Source organism: Gouania willdenowi, chromosome 1, assembly GCF_900634775.1.
Source record: "Gouania willdenowi chromosome 1, fGouWil2.1, whole genome shotgun sequence".
Lineage (NCBI taxonomy): Eukaryota > Metazoa > Chordata > Actinopteri > Blenniiformes > Gobiesocidae > Gouania > Gouania willdenowi.
In genome coordinates this window covers 22325445-22350136 of record NC_041044.1, presented here as the reverse complement: position 1 = coordinate 22350136, position 24692 = coordinate 22325445, and the positions used below count along the sequence as shown (strand labels likewise).

Below are 24692 nucleotides of genomic sequence, written 5' to 3'. Positions count from 1 at the left end.
AGGGCAACATTATTTCATTTATTTCCATGTACCAGTTTTCTTCAAGTTCTTAAAAATGTTAAAGCTCTGGGTATTATTGAGCAGTACACGTTTTTTTCTTGACACATTTTATTTATGAGCGCTACATGCTCCAGGTGTTCAATGTGGAAGAGGATTGGGGTCATTAAAAAAATTAAATTAAATTAAATAAATAAATAAATAAAATAAAATAAAAAAAAAAAGGTAACAGACTTGTTTTCATCTATCAGTTTTCTAAAAATTCTTAAAAAAATTAAAGATGTGGCAAATCTTTAGCAAATATGACAAAAAAAAAGTCACTTTTATAAGAGACTGCACCTTTAAGTTTATCTGACAGTCTGGGTTTATAAAATCACATTTAAATTCAGCGTGAATAAAACCTCTTCCTCTCTTGTTACAGCTTTAAAATAACTTCTTTGGCTCCCTATAAGCATATATTTATTTTTAAACGATGGAGCGGATTACAGGGCAGCCTGAGTGAATGAAAGGGCTGTGGATGGAGCAGATGGATGGGGATGAGGGTGTGTGGTCGTGGGGGCGGAGCGGATGAGAGGAGAGGATCTCCTTGGGAAGTGAAGGACGGCGAGGCGCAACAGTTCATTACACGAGCTTCGATCACACATCACATCAGCACAATATCGGAGATTTCAACAAGCTGCACGCCCAGAAACACGAGCCCTCGGCCCGACAGACGGAGGTAGGATGCAGACACATGTGCAACACGTCCATGCGGGATTTTACATGTTTTTGTTTTTTTTATTGTTATCGACTTATTTGGAGCAACTTCAGTGAAATAAGGTGGAACTCCAATAACACAAAAATACACAACACAGTGTTGTTCGTGATTTAAATAGGCTACATAGCCTGGACTGCTTAGGCTGGTTGTTTTAAAGACATGTTTTTATTGTTATTTAAACCTGATAAGGAAACGTAATGCTTACAAACTCTGATTACAATGCAGGAATGTCAAACATTGTAAATTTAAAAAAAAAAAAAAAAAAAAATATATATATATATATATATATATATATATATATATATATATATATATATAGGACACCCTATATATATAGGACACCATGTAGAAGTGACATCTTTTCATGTCTTCATTTAAATTATTTTTCCTCAAAAAAAAAACTTAAAAGAGGGAAACTTTTTAACCCATTTTTACCCATTTCTTTTGGCTATTATGCAACTTCCTTTGTCCCATTTTTGGGACAGTTTATTTATTTTTGGTATAGGTGTACTTTTTTCAGTCTTTAGTGACGCTTTACCAATACTAGCCCTTTTTTTTGACACTTTTATCCATTTTTTTGTGCTTTCTTTCTCTTTTTTTGACACTTTTCATCCAAATAAGCTAACATTTGCCCAATAAATACCACTTGTTTCCCTTTTCCCTACATTTTGTCTCTTTTTCAACATTGTTTGCCACATTTTGGCCATTTAAGCTACCCCTTGCCCTTACATACCACCTGGTTCCTCATTATTTGCCCATTTTTTGGCCACTCTTGGCTGCTTTTGGCAGATTTGAGTCATTTTACACTCTTTTCTTGCCATGTTTTTGCCACTTTTGGACCATTTTTGGACGCCTGTTACCATGTCTGCCTCCACTCTATCAACAACAAAAAAAACACACACACAATGGTCCGGACCGGTCTATTTTGGGTCAACGGCCCATTGGAATGATGCCCGGTATGCAAGATGCAAGAAAACTAACATTTCCACAGGGGCAAGCATCAGTGATAGTGGAGAGGAAAAACTCCTTTTTAACAGGAAGAAACCTTCAGTGGAACCAGACTCAGAGGTGGCAGCTAAAGCCATCTGCAGGACTGGTTGGGCTTAGTGGACAGACAAAGAAAAGGAGAGCAGGATAGAGTGAAAGAACATCAAAAATTGGTTGGACTGCTAACCACAGACCAGGAACCGCCAGCTCCAGCATCAAAACACGTGAAACAGGAAAAAGAAAGAGAACGGTGATGAGAAAGCGCAGGCCTAAGAAAAATATGATACAGTGTTGAGACTTTTCTAAAATAGTAATATGGTCCAGTATTGGCTCTTTGCTGCTTCCGTTTTAAAATGTAACCTTGTGTTTGTCTCCTTGTTGAAGCAGTGATTAAAAGTAGATGGTTTAATTATAGAACATGCATATAGACCCTGTTGCCCCTCCCTGTAGCCCCATAGTTTGTGGGTACCTCAAAGTAAACTAGAGAACTCAACATCCCTCTCGCAAAGACCCTGTAATATGAGGCTGTATTACAGTCTTTCTGAGACATCTTATCCAAAACCTGACATTACAGTCAACAGTCACCCTATGTGGTTGTGAAGCCCAGAAAAGTATGGGTGGATCCAAGCACACTGCAATTATTTTTGGTAGCACCATAAAATGCTCGCTCCAAGTACAACAGCAGAGAAATCTCCTCTGTGTTTTAAAGAACAGATTCAATTCAATTCAACTTTATTTGTATAGCACAAATCACTGTTTGAGATGTGGTCTTGTCTTAGTGTGCACCTTAAGATTAAAAGTGGCAGTCAATGCAGTTTACCATAAAGTGTCTTTTTTCTGCTTTTGGTTTGCAAACTGGAATTTTCACCGGCTGAGCCCCCCAGAGTGCCCCAGATCACTCTTCAGTGTCCTCCCATGTCGCCAGCACAATGAGCCCAGCGTATGTCAAAAGCACTGGGTCGCACCTGCAGGCACGCAAGCGCAAGGCCCGCCCCGGAAGGCCCCCACCAAATAATTTATTATTTCAACATAAGTCATTAAATGCATCTTTGCAGAACAGCTCAATGTTGACAGGTAGTCATGGTAACTCAGGCTAAGAATTTAACAGTGCAGTATTCTAAGGAGTGACAAAAAGAACTGTCAGAAACAACTAAAGGAGGTCTGTAAAACAAACAAACATAGGTTTTTGTAATATTGTAAACTTGAATGACTAATTCAGTGATATCCTTGAATCAAGTTTGTAAATACTTTATTTATAAAAACAATAATTTGTTTCTTATTTTGCCAAATTCCTGAATTAAGTTTAAAAAAAATCTGCTCGTTTTATAATATTATGTGTTATATTATATTATAATATTATTTACATATTCAGTGATAGTCCAGTGCATGAGCTGATATTGTAAAAAGCGATTTGCAACTACTTTGTCATAAAAGCTCTATTTAAATCTATTTAATATTTACTATTTAGTCAGAAATGCCTAATTTTGCCTACAATTTTCTACGCACGGCAGTTTAGTGGTTAGCACGTCTTCTTCACAGCAAGAAGGTCCTTGGTCCAAGGGGTAGACACTTGGCTTCTTTCTGTGTGGAGTTTGCATGTTCTCTACCTGCTTGCGTGGGTACTCCAGACTGATTGGACTGTCTAAATGGCCCATAAGGTGTGAATGTAAGTGTAAGTGGTTGTCTGTGTATCTGCGTGTTGCCCTGCGATGGACTGGTGCCCTGTCCAGGGTGTGTCCCCGCCTAACGCCGAATGAAAGCTGGAGATAGGCACCAGCAGACCCCCACTCCCATGAAAAACGAAGCAAGTGGGTCAGAAAACGGATGGATGGATGAATAAATAATTAAATATTGAATAGAAATATCTTCAAACTGAAAAAAAGAAATCTGAGTCACAAATAGAAATAAACATGAACGTGTGGCTTTTTCAGCCCATTCAACATCTGATACAATTTAGTAGAATTTTGAAGCATCACTAGTTGACATGTAAATTCACATTAGACTCTAACTAGCTAACTGTTCTTGTTATTTGTCAACATGTACACACTAAGAAGCACTTTAAGTTGACACGTTGCTACATTTCCTGAGGTAACATGTTCACCGAAGTCAAAATGAAGCAGGTGGGATGAAAGCAAAATCCTGAGTTTTCATTGGTTTTCATGTTTCATTTTGGACTGGGGAGCCAATAGGAAGCCACCCTATCATCATTTTATGTTTCTGTTAACTAGTTATATTGGCATCGTGTCGGAAATGAAAAAGTTGTATCGGGACACCCCTAGCCACAGCTGCTTGATCTCCCATTTACATTATTTTTGGAAAACAACATTAGGTAGATGACACAGAATAGAATGCCTTTATTGTCACTGTACACATGTGGGATGAGCTTAAAAAAGCCAACTCCAGTAACAGTGCAAAACAGTGTAAGAAATAATCAATAAACAATATATACATTACAAAACAAAGGACATAAATTAATAGGACAAAAAGGAGGTAAGGTAAACAGTCATGGAAAGTGTGTACATTTTGCAGTGCTATATACAGTGTTTCGTGTATATGTGTATAGCACATTATTTATATATACAGTTAAATTATGTTGTTATGTAATTACAATGTTTTAGATTAAACACCATTTTAAAATGATGTGCAGTTATACTTAGAATGGATAAGCATCCATCCATCTATTTTCAGACCCACTTATTCCTGCATGGATTAACATGACCAAAATATTAGTTACAGTAAACACTTTAACATAAGCCTTACCTTTGCCTGTACTGTTCTTATTTGAATATAAGAACACACTTCTCAAGCAGTGTTTAGATTTTACACATGACGTAAACACAGCGACAGCCTGTAAAACTTTCCTTTTAAAGTCTGTTTTCTTTTGTGCTGTCACTATTTTGAGCAGTGCAATGCCACCTTTCATATACCGTATTTCCACCCCTCCCTTTGACAAAGCAAAGCAAAATGAGTGGACAGAAATGGTAACGTGTCATTATTAGACCTCAAAGCAGTCAAAACTCTGGTAACCCCTGGAGAAAAATATAGCCTTCATGTTAACTGACTGACTTCTCTTGAAATAGCTTCTTTTTTTTTTTTTTTTTAAATAGCTAGACTGTGGCCTTGTGAATTATGAAGTAATTTTTTTCCCCCTCAGTTTTCCATCACCACCCATACCCGTAGAGTGCTTGTTGCTGTGGCCGGTGGGGAAAACACAGTGCACTGCACACAGGGGAGGAAGGCACTGGAAAATGAATCTAATGGAAACACTTATCTTCCTTCTCATGAGCAGCACACGCACTGCAGCCTCAGTTCAAACCTGAGAAACACAAATGACCCGTTTGACAGAAAAAAACAGGCTTCTAATTTAAAGACAAACAACACGTTTCATAAATGGTTATAACAGTTCCTAAATGTGATTGTTTGGAGGGCAATGGAAGCGGCTTCTATTCTCAGTTTTTCTGGTGAATCTTTTTTGACATCTATCAAACACTAAGTTAGCCGGGGCACACTACTCTAATCCTTGCTGTGCTGTAATAATATTTTTCTCAAAATTGATTTTGAGGAAACTGATCCTTTCAGCCGCTCTTCTGTATCCAGCCATATCCAATTTCACTCCCATCTTGTATCCTGCTGCAAAGCTTTTCTCTGAGTAATTAATGCTTTTTGCGTGTTTCCCAAATTGCTGATGGCAATACTCGATCCATTAATGGATCTGTTGAAGGAACCGGAGGACTTCCTGATATGAATGAATGAAATTAATTGTGGCTCTTATGTCATTAGCAGAAAACAGCTCAACAACAAATGTTTTGATAGCTCATCACAAACTTTGTTAGTCTCTTGGGAACCATCAGGACCTTTTATTCATGACAACAGATTTAAAGATCAGTAGCGACTCTTGATGTATTCAAAGTTGTCTGTATGGTCAAATCTGAAGAACAGTAAAAGCAGCGAGATTTGAAACCTGAGCTAACATGTAAACAGAAAATTCATGGCATGGTTCTGATATATGGTCCAGAGACGGGAAACTAGAACTCATTTTCAGTGGTAAATAGTATTTACATTCATTATGGACCTTGACATCTGGAACACATTTACTCATGCACAGTTTACCTAAATAGGGATGTGTAAAAACAGTTTCTCTGCTCTTAGAATCTCAATATCCTTAAAGAAACAATGCAGTATCTAGAAACAGCTATTTTTCAGAATTGTTTCCATTTGTTTATCTGTGTTGTCTCTTCTTGTAGGTTTGAGGAACATTTTGAGTAGTGCTGTCCAGTGAATGGGAAGTGGAAAGCAACCATGGAACCACAGGAGCTTGTGACTGTCAGAAACCCCCACACTGACGCTCTGAGTCCATCCACGGAGGGAAGTTATGTGCCCAGCAGAAGTAAAAGCTGCCCAGTTCACACCTCGGGTGGAGGGGAGGCAAAAAACGGCTTTCGGAAGGTCCTAAGCAGGCAGAAAGACTATGTGAAGATCACAATGCCTACTACTAAGAACCATCTGCCCATGGAGTGGTGGAAGACAGCCATTGCTTTCTTCTACGCTGCTTTTAACTTGGTCTTGACCACAATTGTCATCACGATTGTGCATGAGAGGGTCCCTCCCAAAGAAATCAGCCCGCCTCTTCCTGATAAGTTTTTTGACTATATTGACAGAGTCAAGTGGGCCTTTACAGTAACAGAGATTAACGGTATAGTGCTTGTGGCCATTTGGATAATCCAGTTGTTCTTTTTTAAATATAGGTAAGCACGTTCATAATATCTATTGTATGTTAATTCTTATTCTACTGGTGTGTTTTTGTTTTTAATGTCATATGAGTTCTTCATTGCTGTCAAGAAATATGTTTTTTTTAACACTTGACACTTTTTAACACTCAACAATTAGGGTTCCTCAGTAGGCCATTTTATTTTGTTAGGATAAATGTGCCGCTGCAAACTTCCTGACAGATCACACAAATGCAAACCTTTTGTCCCGATTCGATTTTTATCCCGATTCTTGGGTGCTGATTCAATTCAAATTGCGATTCTGATTTTACAAGTATTCTACAGTGACGACTATCACGATTTTTTTCCTTATCCAAACACATAAGTTGAATCCTAAACTTTTAGAAATATGTCAGTTTCAAAAAACCCTGCACATCACATCACATTCAGTCATTCACTGAGGTAAACATGTACAAAAAAAAATAATTTGTACATAACTTTTTAATGTTAGTCAACTGAAACGGTTAATGTTCATCAACCTGGTGCTTTGGAGTGTCAAGGTTTTTGTGTAGGAACAGGAGCTGGTCAACATGCTGGTAGTTAGGCAGCTCCAAAAGAGAAGTCACAATGTATTGCAGATCGGCCTCGTTCTTCTGTCCGAGCCACAGTTAAAAATCTCTTTTTCCCCTCATACTAACGACAGATTCACGTTTGTTTGTGTGGAAAGCCTGATTTTAGTCGGCATCATCAACATTTGTCATTAATGTTACACTTGTTATTTACTCCGTGGTGTGATCAAACTGTGGCTTTAAGTTGGACACAGTGTTAAAATAGTTGACCTGCGTGGACATCATTCTGACGTCTTTCAGAGTTTCTTTTCACAAGCTGCAGCTGACACGGGCACCGAGGCACACATCTGATTCGCTCCGCTACGCAGCAGCCACCATCCTTCCAAGAAAAAGGAGTGGACAGCAAGGATAAAATATAAATAAATGCAACACGTTTTGTCTCGTCTAAAACTGGTAAATTTGAACTTGGTGTGCATGTGTAGCTTGAAGGAGCTTTGCGTGTAGCGGTGCTATGATGGACAGGGTTGGGTCCGCCTCATCTGACATAACGCACATAGCCACCTTAACTGGCTTCATTACCTGGATAAGTTTATTCAATATCCCATCCAGGGTCCGTTGGTCTGCTGCCCAGAGTCTTATGTTGCTTGCTTTAGCTTAATGTCCAGATGGTGATGGACAGGATGAGTAGTAACGTTCGTTGTGTTACCACAATACGCTACTTGTTCGGAGCACAGTTTAATACAGCTTTGGTCACGTCTAAATCTGTTCACCATGAAATCGATCAAAAGTACATCCATACTTTTGATTTAAAAGGTGCATGTTTAATCACGGTTGTTGGTTTGTCTGCTGCAACTCTTCTTCGTGCCGATTGCACTCACTTGTTGGTGCATTACCGATACATAGGTCACGATACGATAGTATAAGGCGATTATTGCGATTTTTTTTTTTACTTATATGTGACATAAGAAACAACTAATCTGTGAATTTGTACACCTTCATGAGAACATTATGTATTAAATATATCTTACACACAAAACATTGGCTTTAACATGCCATGTGCCAACAACTTAAAACCAACTTTGACTTTAGTGCAACTTAACTGAGGTATATGCCTAGAACAACAAATAATTGCAGATTTTATTGAAAAAACACAAGCTGGTCAACATGCCCAGGTTTCAGTGCAGTTCTTTGTGCAGTTACAATGTTTCCTGTAGTGGAAAATACTTTCCTTGTTAAATAAAGGCAAAAAATTAAAATGTAATAAAAAAAATTAAAAAAAATTGATATAGATGTATTTTGAATCAATCCGAAAATCGTGCAACGAAATATCGCGATATATCACCGAATTGATTTTTTTCTATACCCCTAACCGCCACCCAGTGGTTGCCCACAAAAATGTGAAAAATAAAAATTGATATTTGGAAGCTAAATCGATTATTAAAATCGGCACCCAAAAAATCGTGATAAATCTTAAAATCCATTTTTTTTCCCACCCTTAATGATCATTCACACTTTAAAATCTTTTAAGAAATTTCTATCCCCTTTAATAACAATACAGTAGGTCCAAATGTACCACCACCACCACCATTTTTCCCAAAATTGCTATGAAATGCGCAACCTAGATCCGATCCGGATGAAACCTAGTATGTATAATTAGGGAAGCAAGCCGACATACAGTAACCAAGTCAAATTTCAGATGGATTGGTAAATTTTGATATTTACCTGCTAACAGGCAAATAAATTAACAAAACAAAAAAATATAAGCTTCTAAAATGATTGCTTGGCGGGGCTAAAGCGTTCGATCTAAACACAATTAGTTTATATGCATATGTTCAGGAATTCCTGGTTGGGGAGACACTTATTGTGTTTTTCTTTTTAAATTACTCGACAATAGCAACTTAAGGAATAAGGTCTATAAGCTAATTTTCTTAGTTTGCATAAAATCTACTGTACATCTGCACACAAAGAAACCCCCAAAAGTTTATCATTGTTACATTTGCACAGAATTGAAAAATAACATTCACAAGATGATTTGAGTGGAATCACTTTTATATTTATTTGAACAAAATAGTTTGTCAATCAGATTTGAACCTCTGTGTTTTATTTATTTCTTTTTTTTTACACTAAAGCGATCACCCAAGTGTTTGTCTCATATTTGCAGGTCAATAGCAAGCAGACGCTTCTTCTTCCTCATTGGCACCCTGTATTTGTACCGTTGCGTCACCATGTATATCACCACACTGCCAGTGCCCGGCATGCACATGACTTGTGCTCCCAAGGTATGTAGCATGCACACATCTGAGTGAGTTTCACAGATGCTGAGAGTACCCTTAGGCACTCTGGGACTTGTTTTGAAAAGCAACTGAAGAAAGCCACTATAAAAAACCCATTTTTGCTTTTATGGCCTCCAGACATCAACAACACTGAGGTGTATCAGCCTCTGATCAAAAACATGTGCTCTAACAGGCTGTTGTTGCTGGTTTGTGTACTGGAAAAAGATCAGAGGGTACACAGCAACATAGACCAACAACTCTAGAAGTACTTAAAAGATGCATTATCAGAACAGTAGTTTACTCTCCTTTCCTTACAGTTGGTTCTCTTAATTTGATCAATGATCTAGTTCATCTTGTTGTAACTTGTTGTTTTGAGCCTTTCAAACATTTTCAACTCCTTTAGTATCTCCAACAAATAAGTTGTATTGACAACAGAGCAGGTTTGTTTTGCTCCCGCCATGTTTCTTCTGCTGTCCACCCAAAAGTGGTTGATTCTCCAACCTGGACAAAGTGCTGGGCTGAGAGCACTTTTGCTAATGTGCAAGGCAGCCTCCTGTGTCTCATTAATATGGAAACCACTACTGTAGTTGAGCATACATGATGTAATACATTACACAGTAATTGTAGTTATTGTTATGACTCATTCATTATTTTTCTCTCACACTCTCAGACACATTCGCATGTTTGGTGAGATTTTTTAGAAGAAATAATTTTTTGGAATTTTGACATACACTATATTTGAAACTTAATTCTAACATTCCATTCACTCTTTAGTTAGAGCAAGTACTGACAGGTGCCTTCCTACTTTTTTGTGCTGTAAGAACTGATGTGGAGGGCCCCCTAGCTAAGTTCACCTCGGGCCCCCAATTTGCTAAATCCACCACTGCTTTTTGCACCAAAACACGTTCATCTCTGGGACACAGAGCCCGTCTCCTTCCTGTCATGGCTGGACATTCCCATGATGTTTATACTTGCGTATAATTATTTGAATAATGTGATGTCACTGCTCTGGGCCCTTTGAGTATCTATTTCCACAACTCTGCTAGGAATCTTGGGGTTGTTTTGGACAGTTCATTTAAGTTTGACAGACAAATAAGTTCAGTCGTCAAAAATAGCTTTTTTCAGCTGCGTTTGCTCAGCAAAATCTAATCCTATTTGCTTCACGCCGACCTGGAGCGTGTCATTCATGCTTTTATTACGTGTTGCATAGATTATTGTAACTCTCTGTACTGTGGGCTCGATCAAACTTCCATCCGGCGTCTGCAGTTGGTTCAAAACGCAGCGGCGCGTTTGCTCACGGGAACGAGGAAACGTGAGCACATAACTCCTGTGTTGGCCTCTCTGCACTGGCTTCCAGTCAGTTTTAGGATTCAGTTCAAGATACTGTTGATGGTTTTTAAATGTCTGAATGGGTTGGCTCCATCCTACCTTTCGGAGCTTTTGTTGATCCGTGATCCAGGTCGAACACTGAGATCCTCCAATGAAATGACTCTGGTGGTGCCAATAGCTAAGCACAAAACCAGAGGAGACCGGGCTTTTGCCGTAGCGGCTCCGAGTCTCTGGAACAGCCTTCCTCTGAATGTCAAAATGGCTCTTTTTGCTTTGGCTTTCAACACAAGTTGAGCAGATCCCATGTATTTTATTATTATTGTTTTATGCTGTATATTTTGTGACTGTTTTTACATTGTATTTTATAATGTTTGCTGTACAGCACTTTGGGCAGTTGTAGCTGTTTTGAAATGTGCTATATAAATAAACCTGACATTGACATTGACATTGAATAGACAAACGTGGCACCTCCAAGCATCTGCACCCAAGGATGAACCAGACTTGTGGAGCTCCACGATTCTCTCCCTGATTTCTTGGCAGATTTCTTTTGATTTTCCCATGATTTCAAACAAGGAAGCAGAGTGTTTGAGGTGTGGCCTTAAAATACATCCCCAGGTGTGCCTTCAATTAACTCACATGTTGTCAATTAACCTATCAGGAGATTCCAAAGCCATGACATCATCATCTGGGCTTCCTCACGTTGTTTAAAGACATAGTACTTTTTGTGTATGTAAACTTTTAACCTCAAAGAATGTATTTTAAAAAATTAATTTTCTCTCTCATTATTGTGGCATTTAGCAAAATGAAATAATTTTGGTAATCCTAACTGACCTGAAACAGGAGAAGTTTAGTCTCATTTAACTTCTTCAGACAGTGAGAAAAAAAAAGTGTTGTGTCTATTTGCACAGTGTATGTAACCTTCTGCTTTCAACTGTATATGCATAACATAAAGTGATTCAACCCATTGATCATTGCCCTCGTTCTGTTTTCCTCTCTTAGCTCTATGAAGACGCCCAAGCAAAACTTCAGCGAATCCTGTATTTTCTTTCAGGCGGAGGTCTTTCCTTTACAAATTCTCAACTCTTGTGTGGAGATTTCCTGTATAGTGGCCACACTGTGATGCTTACTCTCACCTATCTGTTCATCAAGGAGTGTGAGTGCTCAAAGCAGTCCTTGTTTGCTTTTCTCCTGTGAAATAATTTATAGGGTTTTCCTTTGAATAATACATGAATTGTGCTTTTGCATTTACGTTCTCACTCCATTCAGCCCACATCATTGTATTTCACGGTGACACGTGCACCTGAGAGAATACAATTTAATGTTATGTGCTGTTTTGTTAGAGATTTTCCTTCAATGTTCCTAACAGCAAAGAATATTCAGTGTGCGACATTTGGAAAGTGTATTAGTGAAAAGGCAGATGACAATAAATAAAATTAGAAATTAGGGGTGTCTCGATCCAATATTGATATCGGACATCGGTCCAATATCAGCCAGAAAATGAATATCGGATTTTATCGGACTGCATCTAAAATCTCCGATATATATATTTATTCAATTGTAGAATACTGTAGATATAATGTTGAAGGTTAGAATGTATGTAACTAATTGGTTAATATTAAATGGGTCAATTTTTCTCATACCTACTGTTGTTGACTATTGTTCTCTGTTTGAGTAACATCACTTTTATAACATTCTACAAAATAAGTAATGATGATTCGTAATGATATCGTATCGGATCAATATCGGTATCGGCCAAATAGTCAAGGCTGCATCGTATCGGAAGTAAAAAAGTTCTATCGGGACATCCCCATCGGAAATAATAAATATGAATAGTATTTTTTGCTCTCACTTGATTTTTTTTTTTATATAATAATTGTAATTACAATATTGATCAAAAATAATCGTGATTATCATTTTGACCATAATCGTGCAGCCCTAGTTGTACTCTAAAAAGTAAAAATTGAACTCTCTCTCCCCCTAGACTCCCCGCGGTCCTTTTGGTGGTATCACCTCATTTGCTGGCTGCTGAGTGCTGTGGGCGTGGTTTGCATCTTGGTGGCACATGAGCACTACAGTGTCGACGTGGTCATTGCCTACTTCATCACCTCACGTCTCTTCTGGTGGTACCACACCATGGCTAACTTACAGGTATCAACAAAACTGTGTGCGTGTGTGTGTGCGTGTGTGTGTGTGTGTGTGTGCACTGCAGCCTTCTCACTGAACCTCGTAAATGAATCATTGCACAAAAAGGGCTTTTACTGTCAGAGCCTGCTGTGCTGAAACATGGTTTGTTTGGTCCTGAGAGTTTACTTTAAGAGCTAATGCCACATGCCAACAGGGAAATGTATGTTAATTCCTGTTAAAAGCACTTAGTTACCCTGGCGACAAGCCATACCAACTTCCTTACTTTTTGTAAGAAAGTGCCCAGTCCTTTCGTATCCTTTCAACGCATGCGCGAAACACGTCTATATTCGGTCGGCCTATTTTTCAGCAGTTCGTGTACTATTTAAAAAAGGTTGAAAGCCTACAATTTAAAAACAATTAGAAATTCATGTTTTAAGTGAATTCCGATTTATTTTGGTTTTTATTTTATTTTCTGTTTGGTTTTGGATCGTTAATGTTTGTTTTTTTTTATCGTCTTGCGGTGGTTCTGCCTTTTTGTCTTTGTTTTTAATTAACAATTAAAAACACCTGCTACTAACTAACTATACTATGAAAAGACTAAACAAACGTCGTATGGTTGGTTTACATTCAAATATCATGTTCCAGGAGCTCTGTTGTGAAGATTGCGAGTGAAGGAAGTGACGTAGTCTACGTGCATGCGTTGAAAGGATCCGAATGGATCAGGCCCGTGAAGCTGACAATGCAGCCATTTCTGCTCACTTACTCGGTTTGAAAAAAAACTGAGCCAATCAGAGCCGTACAGAAAGAACGTCATATCTCCTGCACCAAGCAGTGTCAAAACAAACACGGCAGCCGCCACGGAGAAGACGTTCAGAGCTGCACTCTGCTTCGTTTTAAAAGACCTGGATATACAGATCCTTTCCAAAAAATTAGAATATCATAGAAAAGTTGTTTATTTTCCAGAATTCCATTCAAAAAGTTAAACTTTCATAGATTATTGATTCAGGGCCCACAATTTAAACAATTTCAAGTATTTTCTTGAAATTTTCTTCTTCTCAACTCAGACAAGACTGAGGTCATTGTACTGGGCCCACGGCACCTTAGAGAAACCTTTGCTAGCCTAACTGCCCTAGATGGCATTACTCTGGCACGAAGCACAACTGTTAGAAACCTTGGGGTTCTACTTGATCAGGATTTATCCTTCAACTCTCACATAAAACAAACTTCAAGAACTGCCTTCTTTCATCTCCGTAACATTGCTAAAATCAGATCTATCCTGTCTCAGGGCGACTCCGAAAAGCTAGTCCACGCTTTTGTTACCTCTCGACTGGATTATTGTAATTCTCTTTTAGCAGGCTGCCCGAGCAAGTCGCTTAAGACACTTCAGCTGGTTCAAAATGCTGCAGCACATGTACTGACTAAAACTAGGAGAAGAGATCACATTACTCCTGTATTAGCCTCTCTGCATTGGCTTCCCATAAAATAGAGAATATAATTCAAGATTCTTCTTCTCACTTATAAAGCCCTAAATGGACAGGCACCAGCCTATCTCAAGGAGCTTGTAGTGCCATACAATCCCCCAGAACACTACGCTCTCAAAATGCTGGCCTACTTGTTGTTCCATTTGTCTCTAAAAGTAGTATAGGAGGAAGAGCTTTCAGTTATCAGGCCCCACTTCTCTGGAACCATCTACCAACCACGGTTCGGGGGGCAGACACCCTCTCTACCTTTAAGGTTAGGCTCAAAACATTCCTCTTTGGTAAAGCTTTTAGTTAGGAACCAGCTCATAGCTCATAGTTAAGATGCAATAGGCATAGACTGCCGGGGGGGGAGTCTGGCATGCTCGGTTGGAGAGAGGTTGGAGAGGGCGTTAAGAGAGAGGTCATTTAGGCTAGAGAGGGACCGGAGAGGGTCCCATTCCTCTCTCAAACACTCCCTCTATGTCTGCTTCTTCCCTTGTGTGTTTGCTCCTGTACTCCTTCTGGCTTTTGTGTTGCAGGTCCGTGGGATCCTCAGTGTGGAGTTACAGAGTCTCAACAACTCTGTCTCCACCCTTTCCTCTGCATACACCCAACACAGCATAACGTGGATGGCTGTTCATCATAGGAATGGGATCCACACAAGGTTCCTGCTGCTTAACAGAAGGTTTTCCTTGCCGCCATGATGAATTCATGTTGGGTGTGGGATACATATGTATGTGCATATACGTATATGCATATGTGTGTATCCATAAAATGAAGAGTCCGTCCTTAAGACTGCTCTACTGTAAAGTGCCTTGAGATACCATTGGTTATGATTTGGCGCTATACAAATAAAAGATTGATTGATTGATTGATTGATTGAAGTATTTATTTGTTTATTTTCACATAATATGAGCTTCCAGCTCATAAAACCCACGAAAACAGGATTTCAAAAAATTAGAAAAGTGTGAAGAAATCAGCATTTACTTTTCAGTTTTTGCAAAAAAAAAAGAGGAGAAGAAGGACTGGACTGTTGGCCAGTGGTCCATGGTCCTCTTTTCTGATGAAAGTAAAGTGTGCAAAAGCTGCTTGAGGTCCAATGTGAAATATCCACAGTCTTCCTCCAAACCCTTGGACCTTGATTCCCGAATGAAAAGCACACTTTTCATTACATATATATATATATATATATATATATATATATATATATATATGTACAGTATATACAAAATAGTGTGAATCATCTCACCATTGTTAACTTTATTATCTGTATTCCTCCTAAAAAAATATTAAGTGTCAAAGGTGCAAAGTCTGGTCTGTATATCACCTTGAAATATGTTATTTGCAAGTATGTTAAAGTGAAAACCAAATGTATTTGTCTTCTTGTAGGATAAATCACTTTGAAGAAAGGCTGCTGCATACGATCCATGTTGGCATGTGACATGAACTGCATGTAAACCAGTTTTAACACGATATCAGACAATGCTTGCCTTATTAAAGTGCACCCACATCACATGTGCTTGCCCAACAGGATGCACTACCTTTTAAATGATTTTGTAAAAAAAAAGATAAAACATGTTTTTTGTTTTGTTTTTTTTTTGTTTCTCCATCAGTCTCTGAAATGCTCTCCAAACAACTTCCTCACCAGTACCTGGTGGAATCCATTCTTCATCTTTCTGGAAAGAAACGTCAAAACCGCGGTGCCGCACTCCTATGGTTGGCCTATAACCTGTCCACCGGCTTGCCCGAAGGTCCCATGCAAGAATTATTCCATGGTTTAAAGGGTGGCTTGGTTTTACTGTATATAGTGCTTTTTTTGAATAGACTCAAAGCATGTACAGTAACCATTATTCATTCAGACCAGTCTCTCACATCATTCATACCAGTGGTGGTAAGCTACAATGTAGCCACAGCTGCCCTGGAGCATAATGACAGAAGCGTGGCTGTTATTTCACGCCTACGGCCCCTCTGACCACCACCAACATTTATGCACAATTCATACAAGGCAATGTATGAATGGTAAACTGCCTTGCCCAAGGACACAACAACAATGACTTGGCTAGAGCAGGATTCAAACCCCCAACCCTTCAGTTATTGGACGACCCACTCTACCACGAGCCACGGTCGCCCAAAAAAAATCTAAAATAAAATCTAGCACTGCCTGTTGCTGTCCTTTTCCCATTTGTGATAATTATTTGGAAATTTAAAACAACAATAGACTGTTTTAAACATAATTTTTCACAATTTACCTTTACTTTTATTTTTGATTTTCTACCACTTTTCTTCTATTCAGTGTTTCGATGGATTTTACTTCAATGTGATAGTACGATCAAGCCACACGCCTTTCTGCCTTAATGTGTAGAATAAGAATAAGTGTACTGGGCAAATATACAGGTATTATATTATTATTATTATCATTACTGGCATTATTATTGAAGCCTAGTTTGAGTGTATAATACTCACCTGAAGTCATTGTACCATTGTCATAAAGATTTTTATTTAACTACTAGACATTCATTGTGTTGATTTCTTTCAATAAAACTACAACTAAAGGTTTTCTCTTAAAACAAAAGCCCAATTAAACATTTTGATGACTTACAAAGAAAGGTGCAAATATCATGACATTAAAATTAATAGGATCATTTTATTGTAGTATTACGCAAAAGGTACATTTCTTAGGATTTCTGGGTTTTAGCCATCAACCAGGTAAAGCATGAGAAATGCGGACAAAGCTCAGTATTTGATGGAGAAATTTGAATTTTGTTAATAAAAGTAAAAATACTGCAGCACCAACAAACTTGTCACATTACAAAGTAGCCTATGCATCATGAAATATGCAATAAAAAGAACATGAATTCATATTTTGTCATTAAAACAGTCATATCTCTTAAAACAACTTCAGTTTTTATGAGCTTTGACTCATTATTTTCAGTTTCCCACACCTAAAGTAAAAGAAGTGCACTTTAGAAATTTAAAGAAAGTTTATTCTTGCAGTGAAAATATTTGACTAACATATAAACTGGTGGTAAACAATTGTATATTTTGTGGTTCAAAAGCCAGAAAATTAGCACATATTTTCTTTTAATCTTGAGAGCCTGTTCTGTTGTTTTGTTTCAGATATCATTGTAGAAGTGGTGCAGTGGTAATAATATGGAATTACAGTACATGTCTGAATTCTCACAAAGTTTCAGTTTTTCTCAACTAATAAGAAATGTATTCCTTTACTGGCAATAATCATAAATGTGCTCACTTCATTTCATTGTGCTTACAAACATTATATATATACAGTAATAGCTTCCCATGTGTTCTTTGTGTATTTTTCATTTTTATTTAATAAATAAGACATACTAATGCGTACACAAAACGTTTTTGTTTGAATACATAACGTGTATGATAATGTCAACATTAAAAAAGAGGAGATCAACATACTATATACAATATATATATATTAAAAAACAACAAGAGTTTGCCATTTAACATGAGTTAACTAGCAAACTGTAAGATGCTTGAATGATTTTCAAAGACAGTATGCTGAAATACAATATGGGATTGACTGAAGAATCTTATGTTTTAAAATATTTTCCAAGTGTTGCATGTTGCAACCAGTCAATTTCAAAGATTAAACCCAGAAAAGATTTTCAAATATGGGAATTAGAAGCAATAACGCGTGCAGATCAACTAATAACTTAGGAATAGTTTTAAAGAGCATTATTTATAACCAGTTTCACTGTACATTTTCATACATTTCACATCATATGGCGCATGTTTGGGGTTGACCAATCAGAGATGAGTACAGTGCACTCAGCCAAAAAAAAAGCCTGTAACGAAGTTTGTTTTTTCCCCCACCAAACTTCATTTCAATTCAACAGCATTGACAAACATTAAAACAACAACAAAAAAACCCAGTACAGTGGGGTCGTGCTGCTCTCCGTGACGTCACGACGGTGTTACGTAAGCTGAGCGCTGTGTATCCAATGTGTCTACAGTTGCATAAACACAGGCGCCATGCTGTCGCTATCATGGCTAAAACAGAGCTGCTCCTCCGTCCTGTCCTCTGTAAACATCTTTATTGTAGTGCTCTTTCTAGCTTATTTCTTTATCTCCTGTCACAGACAGCGGAGCCTGTATAGAAACATTCCTCCTGGTCCAAAGTCATGGCCGATTGTGGGGAACTTCGGTGGCTTCCTCGTCCCCTCTTTTCTCCGGAGGAGGCTTGGACAGCATCCCAGACCCGACCTGCACCCCATGGATGCTTTGACCCAACTATCAGCTGCTTACGGGGATGTGTTCAGCCTGTTCGTGGGGAGCCAGCTGGTAGTGGTGCTGAACAGCTACGAGGCGGTCAGAGACGCGCTGTCCAACCAGCCGGAGGTGTTCTCAGACAGACCTGATATTCCAGCCATCAGCATCATCACCAGGCGCAAAGGTAACACGTGACACCGCGAGCGGAGCAAGGCACCTGTGTACTCACGTGCAGTAAATAGCCCGGTCCTAATACTCACACTGCACCCTACGCCCCTTTACGAAGTGTGCGAAAATCGCCGAATTGGGACAATGCTGTTTACGTCATCGACTTGCGCCACTGCGTCATAACTGCGACTTTCTGCCTTGGGTTTGTTTTTGTTTTTTATGAACAAGCATGCCATCTTCACAGGTTGAACATACATTATGAAAAAAAGGTAGTGAATAAAAAAGGATAAAATTAAAGGTACCAATAATAATAAAATAAAGTAAAATTGAATAGTATCACATATTTTCCAGTAACACAAATAGCATATCAACAAAAGCGTACCGAGGTCAGGACACAAGTTAAATTATATTAACATAAAATATTTTCCGGGATTTTACAAGGAGAATGAAATAAAAAAAAAAAGAAACTAGGAATTTTTTATTTTTATTTTTTCCAAAAATTGGTATTTATGTATGGAGAATTTGGCTGTCAACATTAAATTATTAACCGCAAAGTCTATATATTTTTTTTTTAGAAAAGTCACCAAATTTAATACAATCAACCGTTAGTTAGCCACAGCCAGCTCCATAATTCCTCCCAAAATGTACGAACCACAGTACAATTTAAAAAAAAAAAAAAAAAAAAAAAATGCTCCAAATCTTCTATAACATTCTGCCCAGGTTTCTGCTCCACTATTTTACAAGCACATCTCTCTGAACATGATTACATTTAGTTTTATGATTAGAATTTATCTGTCATGCAGTTAGAGTGTGACATTTTACTACTGTGACAAATCTTAGTTCGATTGCAAGAGTAAAATATAAAATAAATAAGGATGCATATTCTGTTCAGTTTTTTTATTGGATTAAATGGTGATCATACTGAACAATTATTGATAAAGGAGTGATTCACAGTTTATCTCATTGTACAACTCATTTTATAGAGTTTCTACAGGTAGCAGCAAGTCAGATTTGAGGTTTTAATGCCCAATTGTTGTATTTTTAATGTCACAAATTAAAGATAAATTTGCATATTTAATTTAAGATTTGTAAACATTCCATGAAGCAGATTCCTTTTTAAGGAATGTGGCATTTTTTGAGTTGAGGGCTGACGTGCAGGCAACACAGGCGGCCGCCAAGGGCACCATATCTTGGAGGGGTGCCAAATTGCACCCACCCCCAAATAAAATAAAAATAATTATAATAATAATAATTTAAAAAGATATAACAAACGTGAAACACAACCTTTACAATCACTGTACATGTTTTCACTTAATTCAATATTAATATTAAAAATCTGTAACTACACCTGCTGATCTTCTGCCCATATTTATGCATATTTACAGTATATATACACTAGAGTGTGAAAAGGCTTATTACAACTAATGAAGGTAATCAATAATAGTGTTTTCACCTGGATGAGCAGTGTCGGGGCGCTCTCAAGGATAAATCCAAACAAAGACGGTCATTTTAGTTTGTATTTTATTTTGAAGGTCAGAAGTTTCTTAAGTTTATATCCACTGTCTTTATCTTTAAACATTTTTTATTCCTAGTTATGTCTTGCTTTGTACAGTAGGTGGCGGTTGTAAACCCCCAAGCCATGAAATTTTAATCTAAAAATATTTTTTTGGGAGTCATGTCCATTATGTCTGGGGAAGTACTTACACAACTGCATTAGAGCCATTGGTCATTCTTCAAAAAAGAGCAATTCATATCATTCACAAGGCTTGGTATTAGGACCACGCAAACCTACTATTCTATATACAGTATATAACGTTTGAATGATTTTGATAACTATCAAACAGCCCAATATTTATTTATATCATTCTTTCATTTCCACCAAGGGAGTTCCAAAGCACTTTACAATATTGGCTCATACACACACCAATGGAGTAGAGCTGCCATGTCTTGCCCAAGGACACTTCAACACATAGACAATTTTAGCCTAAGGATCAAACCCCCAACTTCCCGATCAGAAGATTAATCTGGTTTCTTCAATGCATTTTTCCTCCTTAAAATTGATTGATAATAATTTGATACATGGTTTTTGATAACCAGATAATTGAGTACGAAATGTTGAACCTTTCCTTTTTGCTTCATTGATTTCAGGTATTGTCTTTGCACCTTATGGATCAGTTTGGAAAAAACAGAGAAAGTTTTGCCTCTCTACACTTCGAAACTTTGGCTTTGGGAAGTTGAGTCTGGAGCCTTGCATTCAAGAAGGTTTAGCTAACATTAAAGCTGAGATACTGCGGCTGAACGAGGAGCGCGGCATCGCCGGGGTGGACCTGAATCCACTCATCACCAACGCTGTTTCAAATGTCATCTGTTCCTTGGTCCTGGGTCAGCGTTTCCATCACGAGGACAGGGATTTCCGCACCAAGTTGGACCTCATGGTGCGTGGACTGGAGATCTGTGTGAACAGCCCTGCTGTCCTCATCAACATTTTTCCATTCCTCTACCATTTACCATTTGGGGACTTTAGAGAACTGCGACAGGTGGAAAGAGACATCACAGTGTTTTTGAAGGGAATTATTGCAAAGCACCGTGAAACTTTAGATCCTGACAATCCCAGGGATCTTTTAGACATGTACTTAATAGAGATGCTGGCCCAACAAGCTGCTGGAGAGAAAGACAGCAGTTTTACAGAGGATTATCTCTTTTACATTGTGGGAGACCTCTTCATTGCCGGCACAGACACTACAGCAAACTCAGTTTTGTGGATTCTGCTCTACATGGTCCTACACCCTGAAATCCAATGTAAATATCTAATCATCGACAGAATTTAAAACATCTGTGTACAATTACCAAATTTCATCAAAATGTCAAAAAAACAGTCAAATGTCAAATAATATTACTGATAAACAAGATCACTCAGAGCGCAAACCTCCACCAAACACCAAATATCCTCTTTGCCAGATATTCACAGCTATGTGGATCAGTGATCCTGACCATGTCCCTATCATTATATACATTTTAAAGGCTTAAATAAATGTCAATCCTCATTAATAACAATTTATTAGGTTCAAATCGCAATGAAATGCAGGATCCACATCCAATATGGATGAAGCTCAGTGTGGTAATTGAGGAACCACCAACCCAACATATCTGAGTCAAATTTCCTTAAAATCAACAAATTACAAATCAAGATATGAATTTTTGCCAATGATGATATTGATTTTTTGATTTCTATACTTATCCAGAATCAGTGTATTGATCTGAATCCCCTCCAAAATATAATGGAGTATTCCATGGCCTAAGCCCTTAGGTCTATCTTTGGTTAAAATTTTGTCAAAATGGGTTAAGTACTTTTGACGTATTCCTGCCAACGAAACAAATTAATTAATTAACAGCTAAAATATTACCATCTCAGTGGAGGTATGAGAAAATTATGGTATACCTTCCCTACAATTCTGACAATAGGATTCTAAGAGCCATAAATTTATTTTACATTGGATTTATAAACATTCTTCATCTGCCATTATTACGTTTTTATCGGTTTCCTATGTTTTGTTTTAAAACTAGTTTTGTTTAAAGGAAAAAGGAAGTAAGGATTTTTAGGCCAGGCTACTGGACTCAAAACGCCACTCACTTTGTTGTTGTTGTTGTTGTGTACACTAGTTAAAATCACTACTCCTCTGTTATTCGTGAATGGATCGTGCTGAAATTTGGTAGGTATAATCTATGGATGTGTACGCATCGATGCTCTGAGCCCGATTTTCAAAAGAAAAACAAAGAAAGTTGATTTTGTAAATGGGGCCCATTACCTCGTACGTGTCACGGGGGCCCCATTTTTCAAATGACTACTCCTCCGTTAGTTCTTGTCAGATTGGAATGCAGTTTAATATGAATACTCTATGAATGAATATGATGAGACGCTCAGGGACCCTTTTTTTTTTTTTTTTTTATTTTTTTTTTAATTTCTGGTAATTTCTAAATTTAAAGGAATATAGTTGTGTGATATATTGTTTTAAAGGTAATTCAACGTAGATTACGATTATGCCTCACACAATTCGATTAGGGGGCCCATCCACACACCAATATATGAATGGCCATTACTAAGTAGGTGCCACAAGGGCACCATTTTCAAATGACTACTCCTCCGTTAATGCTCGTTTTACTCTGTGGAACCGAGTCATTTGACTGAATTCTCGGGAACATGGTATGTGCTATTCGGCGCGTAGACGTTCCGGTGGGCTGGCCGTAGTTCATCCGAACTTGCTTTTTAATAATGCAACCTTCCTCTCCTTATATAAAATTTAGACCACTTCCTAAAAAAGGAAAGAGTTGCACAACACATAACTAAGTTTAAAATGGCATTTGTTGTTGTCATGGAGGTCTTGTTTACTTCTGGTGGTATTTTGATTCTAGACAAAGTCCAAGCAGAACTTGATGAGGTTGTGGGCAGAGGTCGGGTGCCATCAATGACTGACAGAGGGACTTTGCCTTTCACTGAAGCCACCATCATGGAGGTGCAGAGACTCACTGTGGCAGTGCCATTGGCTATTCCCCACATGGCCTCAGACACAACAAGTAAACAGTGATTCATAATAGTTCTTTTGTTGCATCAAAAATAGTTGTTTACCATTTCTCTGGCATCTAATTTACTTCAGTGTTTTTTTTATTCCTTTTTCAGGGTTCAGAGGCTACACTATTCCTAAAGGAACAGTAGTTTTGCCCAATCTGTGGTCTGTCCACAGAGATCCTTCTGTATGGGATGATGCAGACAGTTTTAATCCTGCTCGCTTCTTGGACGACGAGGGAAAGTTGGTCAGGAAAGAGTGTTTCATCCCATTTGGAATTGGTATGTAATTCGCCACCAAATACCTGAAAATACAGAATAGTGTCTAAAGTTGAAATCTATCATTTGTGTGTCTGCTCTTGCAGGTCGCAGGGTGTGTATGGGCGAACAGTTGGCAAAGATGGAGCTCTTCCTGATGGTCACCGGCTTACTGCAGGCCTTTGTTTTTACCATCCCTGAGGGGAAATCACCTCCATCTCTGCAAGGTCGCTTTGGCCTGACGCTGGCACCCAAGACTTTCACTGTGTGTGTGACTCCTCGTTCTTGACAGAGAAACTGTATTTCTGTGACCATGATGCAATAATGATATGGGTTATCCTGGAGACTCTATGGAAATGGCTCTTACAGACCTTCCATAGTTAAAACAAATCCATTTTCTGTCCTGCTTTGTCCTATTTCACATTCGCGAGGGTCTACCGGTACCTATCTCTGGCTCACAATGGGCTTTAGGCGGGGGTACACCAGTTCATCGCAGGGCAACACACAGACAGACAACCAGTCACTCTCACATTCACTCCCACAGGCAATTTAGAGACTCCAATCAACCTAACAGTCATGTTTTTGGTATGTGGGAGGAAGCCCCTCCCCCCCCGTACAATACATAAATAGTCTGCACTTTTATTGTATATTTGACGAGAATCTAAGTATATATGTTTTGTAATGTCAGCTGTATATATTGTAGATGCTTTTCAAAACTTAGTTAAATAAAAAAGAAATGTGTATTTTTAGGGAGTTGTGATTTATTTTGGTTTTTGACTGTCAATGTTGTATATTGTCTTTTGATCCAGTTCTGTATATATCACCTTGCGGTGGTTTTCCTTTTTATCTTTTTTTTTTTTTTAAGTAACAAAAACACCACAAAATAGTCACATATTTACATGTGTACTATTCAAATAGTTAACAAACGTTGTATGGTTGGTTTACATTCAAATACATGCACTGACAAGGTCCACCAGACCCTGGTGAACAGGAGTGAGCAAATCAGAACATATATATTATTTCATCCATTTCTGTTTCTTTTTGGCACTCCATTTCTCTGTTTTTAGCTGACTGACTTACATAAAGTGCCACCTACAGCAGAACATCTGAATACATCTGGTAGACCATCTCCTTTAACTAAAGAGTTGTTGGTTCAAATCCTGCTCTGATCCAAGTGTTGCCATAACATCACTAGGCAAGAGATTTTACCCCAGCAAAGACAATTGTTTGGTACTGGTTTGAATTTAAACCCTGTTTAATG

General features: G+C 38.1%; 2 protein-coding genes across 2 annotated transcripts; both read left to right on the top strand.

Moving 5' to 3' along the window:
* Nucleotides 1-621: 621 nt before the first annotated feature.
* On the top strand, nucleotides 622-16192 carry sgms2a (sphingomyelin synthase 2a). Its single transcript, XM_028451747.1, has 6 exons — nucleotides 622-715; nucleotides 5986-6486; nucleotides 9178-9295; nucleotides 11618-11771; nucleotides 12600-12766; nucleotides 15816-16192. Exons 2-6 carry the CDS (start codon nucleotides 6041-6043, stop codon nucleotides 15981-15983), a joined length of 1053 nt encoding a protein of 350 aa, XP_028307548.1. The 5' UTR covers nucleotides 622-715; nucleotides 5986-6040; the 3' UTR covers nucleotides 15984-16192.
* A 1980-nt stretch (nucleotides 16193-18172) lies between these two features.
* Nucleotides 18173-24258, top strand: cyp2u1 (cytochrome P450, family 2, subfamily U, polypeptide 1). The gene is made up of 5 exons (XM_028460417.1): nucleotides 18173-18628; nucleotides 20761-21411; nucleotides 23023-23184; nucleotides 23288-23455; nucleotides 23539-24258. Exons 1-5 carry the CDS (start codon nucleotides 18208-18210, stop codon nucleotides 23718-23720), a joined length of 1584 nt encoding a protein of 527 aa, XP_028316218.1. The 5' UTR covers nucleotides 18173-18207; the 3' UTR covers nucleotides 23721-24258.
* Nucleotides 24259-24692: the final 434 nt, after the last annotated feature.

What these genes read in the sequence shown, in the direction of transcription:
- cyp2u1 (XM_028460417.1), top strand. Translation starts at nt 18,208, where the DNA reads ATGCTGTCGCTATCATGGCTAAAACAGAGCTGCTCCTCCGTCCTGTCC. An exon ending in CCTACACCCTGAAATCCAAT is followed by an intron (nt 21,412 to 23,022) that starts GTAAATATCTAA and finishes TTTTGATTCTAG; the next exon opens with ACAAAGTCCAAGCAGAACTT. An exon ending in TTTCATCCCATTTGGAATTG is followed by an intron (nt 23,456 to 23,538) that starts GTATGTAATTCG and finishes CTGCTCTTGCAG; the next exon opens with GTCGCAGGGTGTGTATGGGC.
- sgms2a (XM_028451747.1), top strand. Translation starts at nt 6,041, where the DNA reads ATGGAACCACAGGAGCTTGTGACTGTCAGAAACCCCCACACTGACGCT. An exon ending in CTATCTGTTCATCAAGGAGT is followed by an intron (nt 11,772 to 12,599) that starts GTGAGTGCTCAA and finishes CTCTCCCCCTAG; the next exon opens with ACTCCCCGCGGTCCTTTTGG. An exon ending in ACACCATGGCTAACTTACAG is followed by an intron (nt 12,767 to 15,815) that starts GTATCAACAAAA and finishes TTTCTCCATCAG; the next exon opens with TCTCTGAAATGCTCTCCAAA.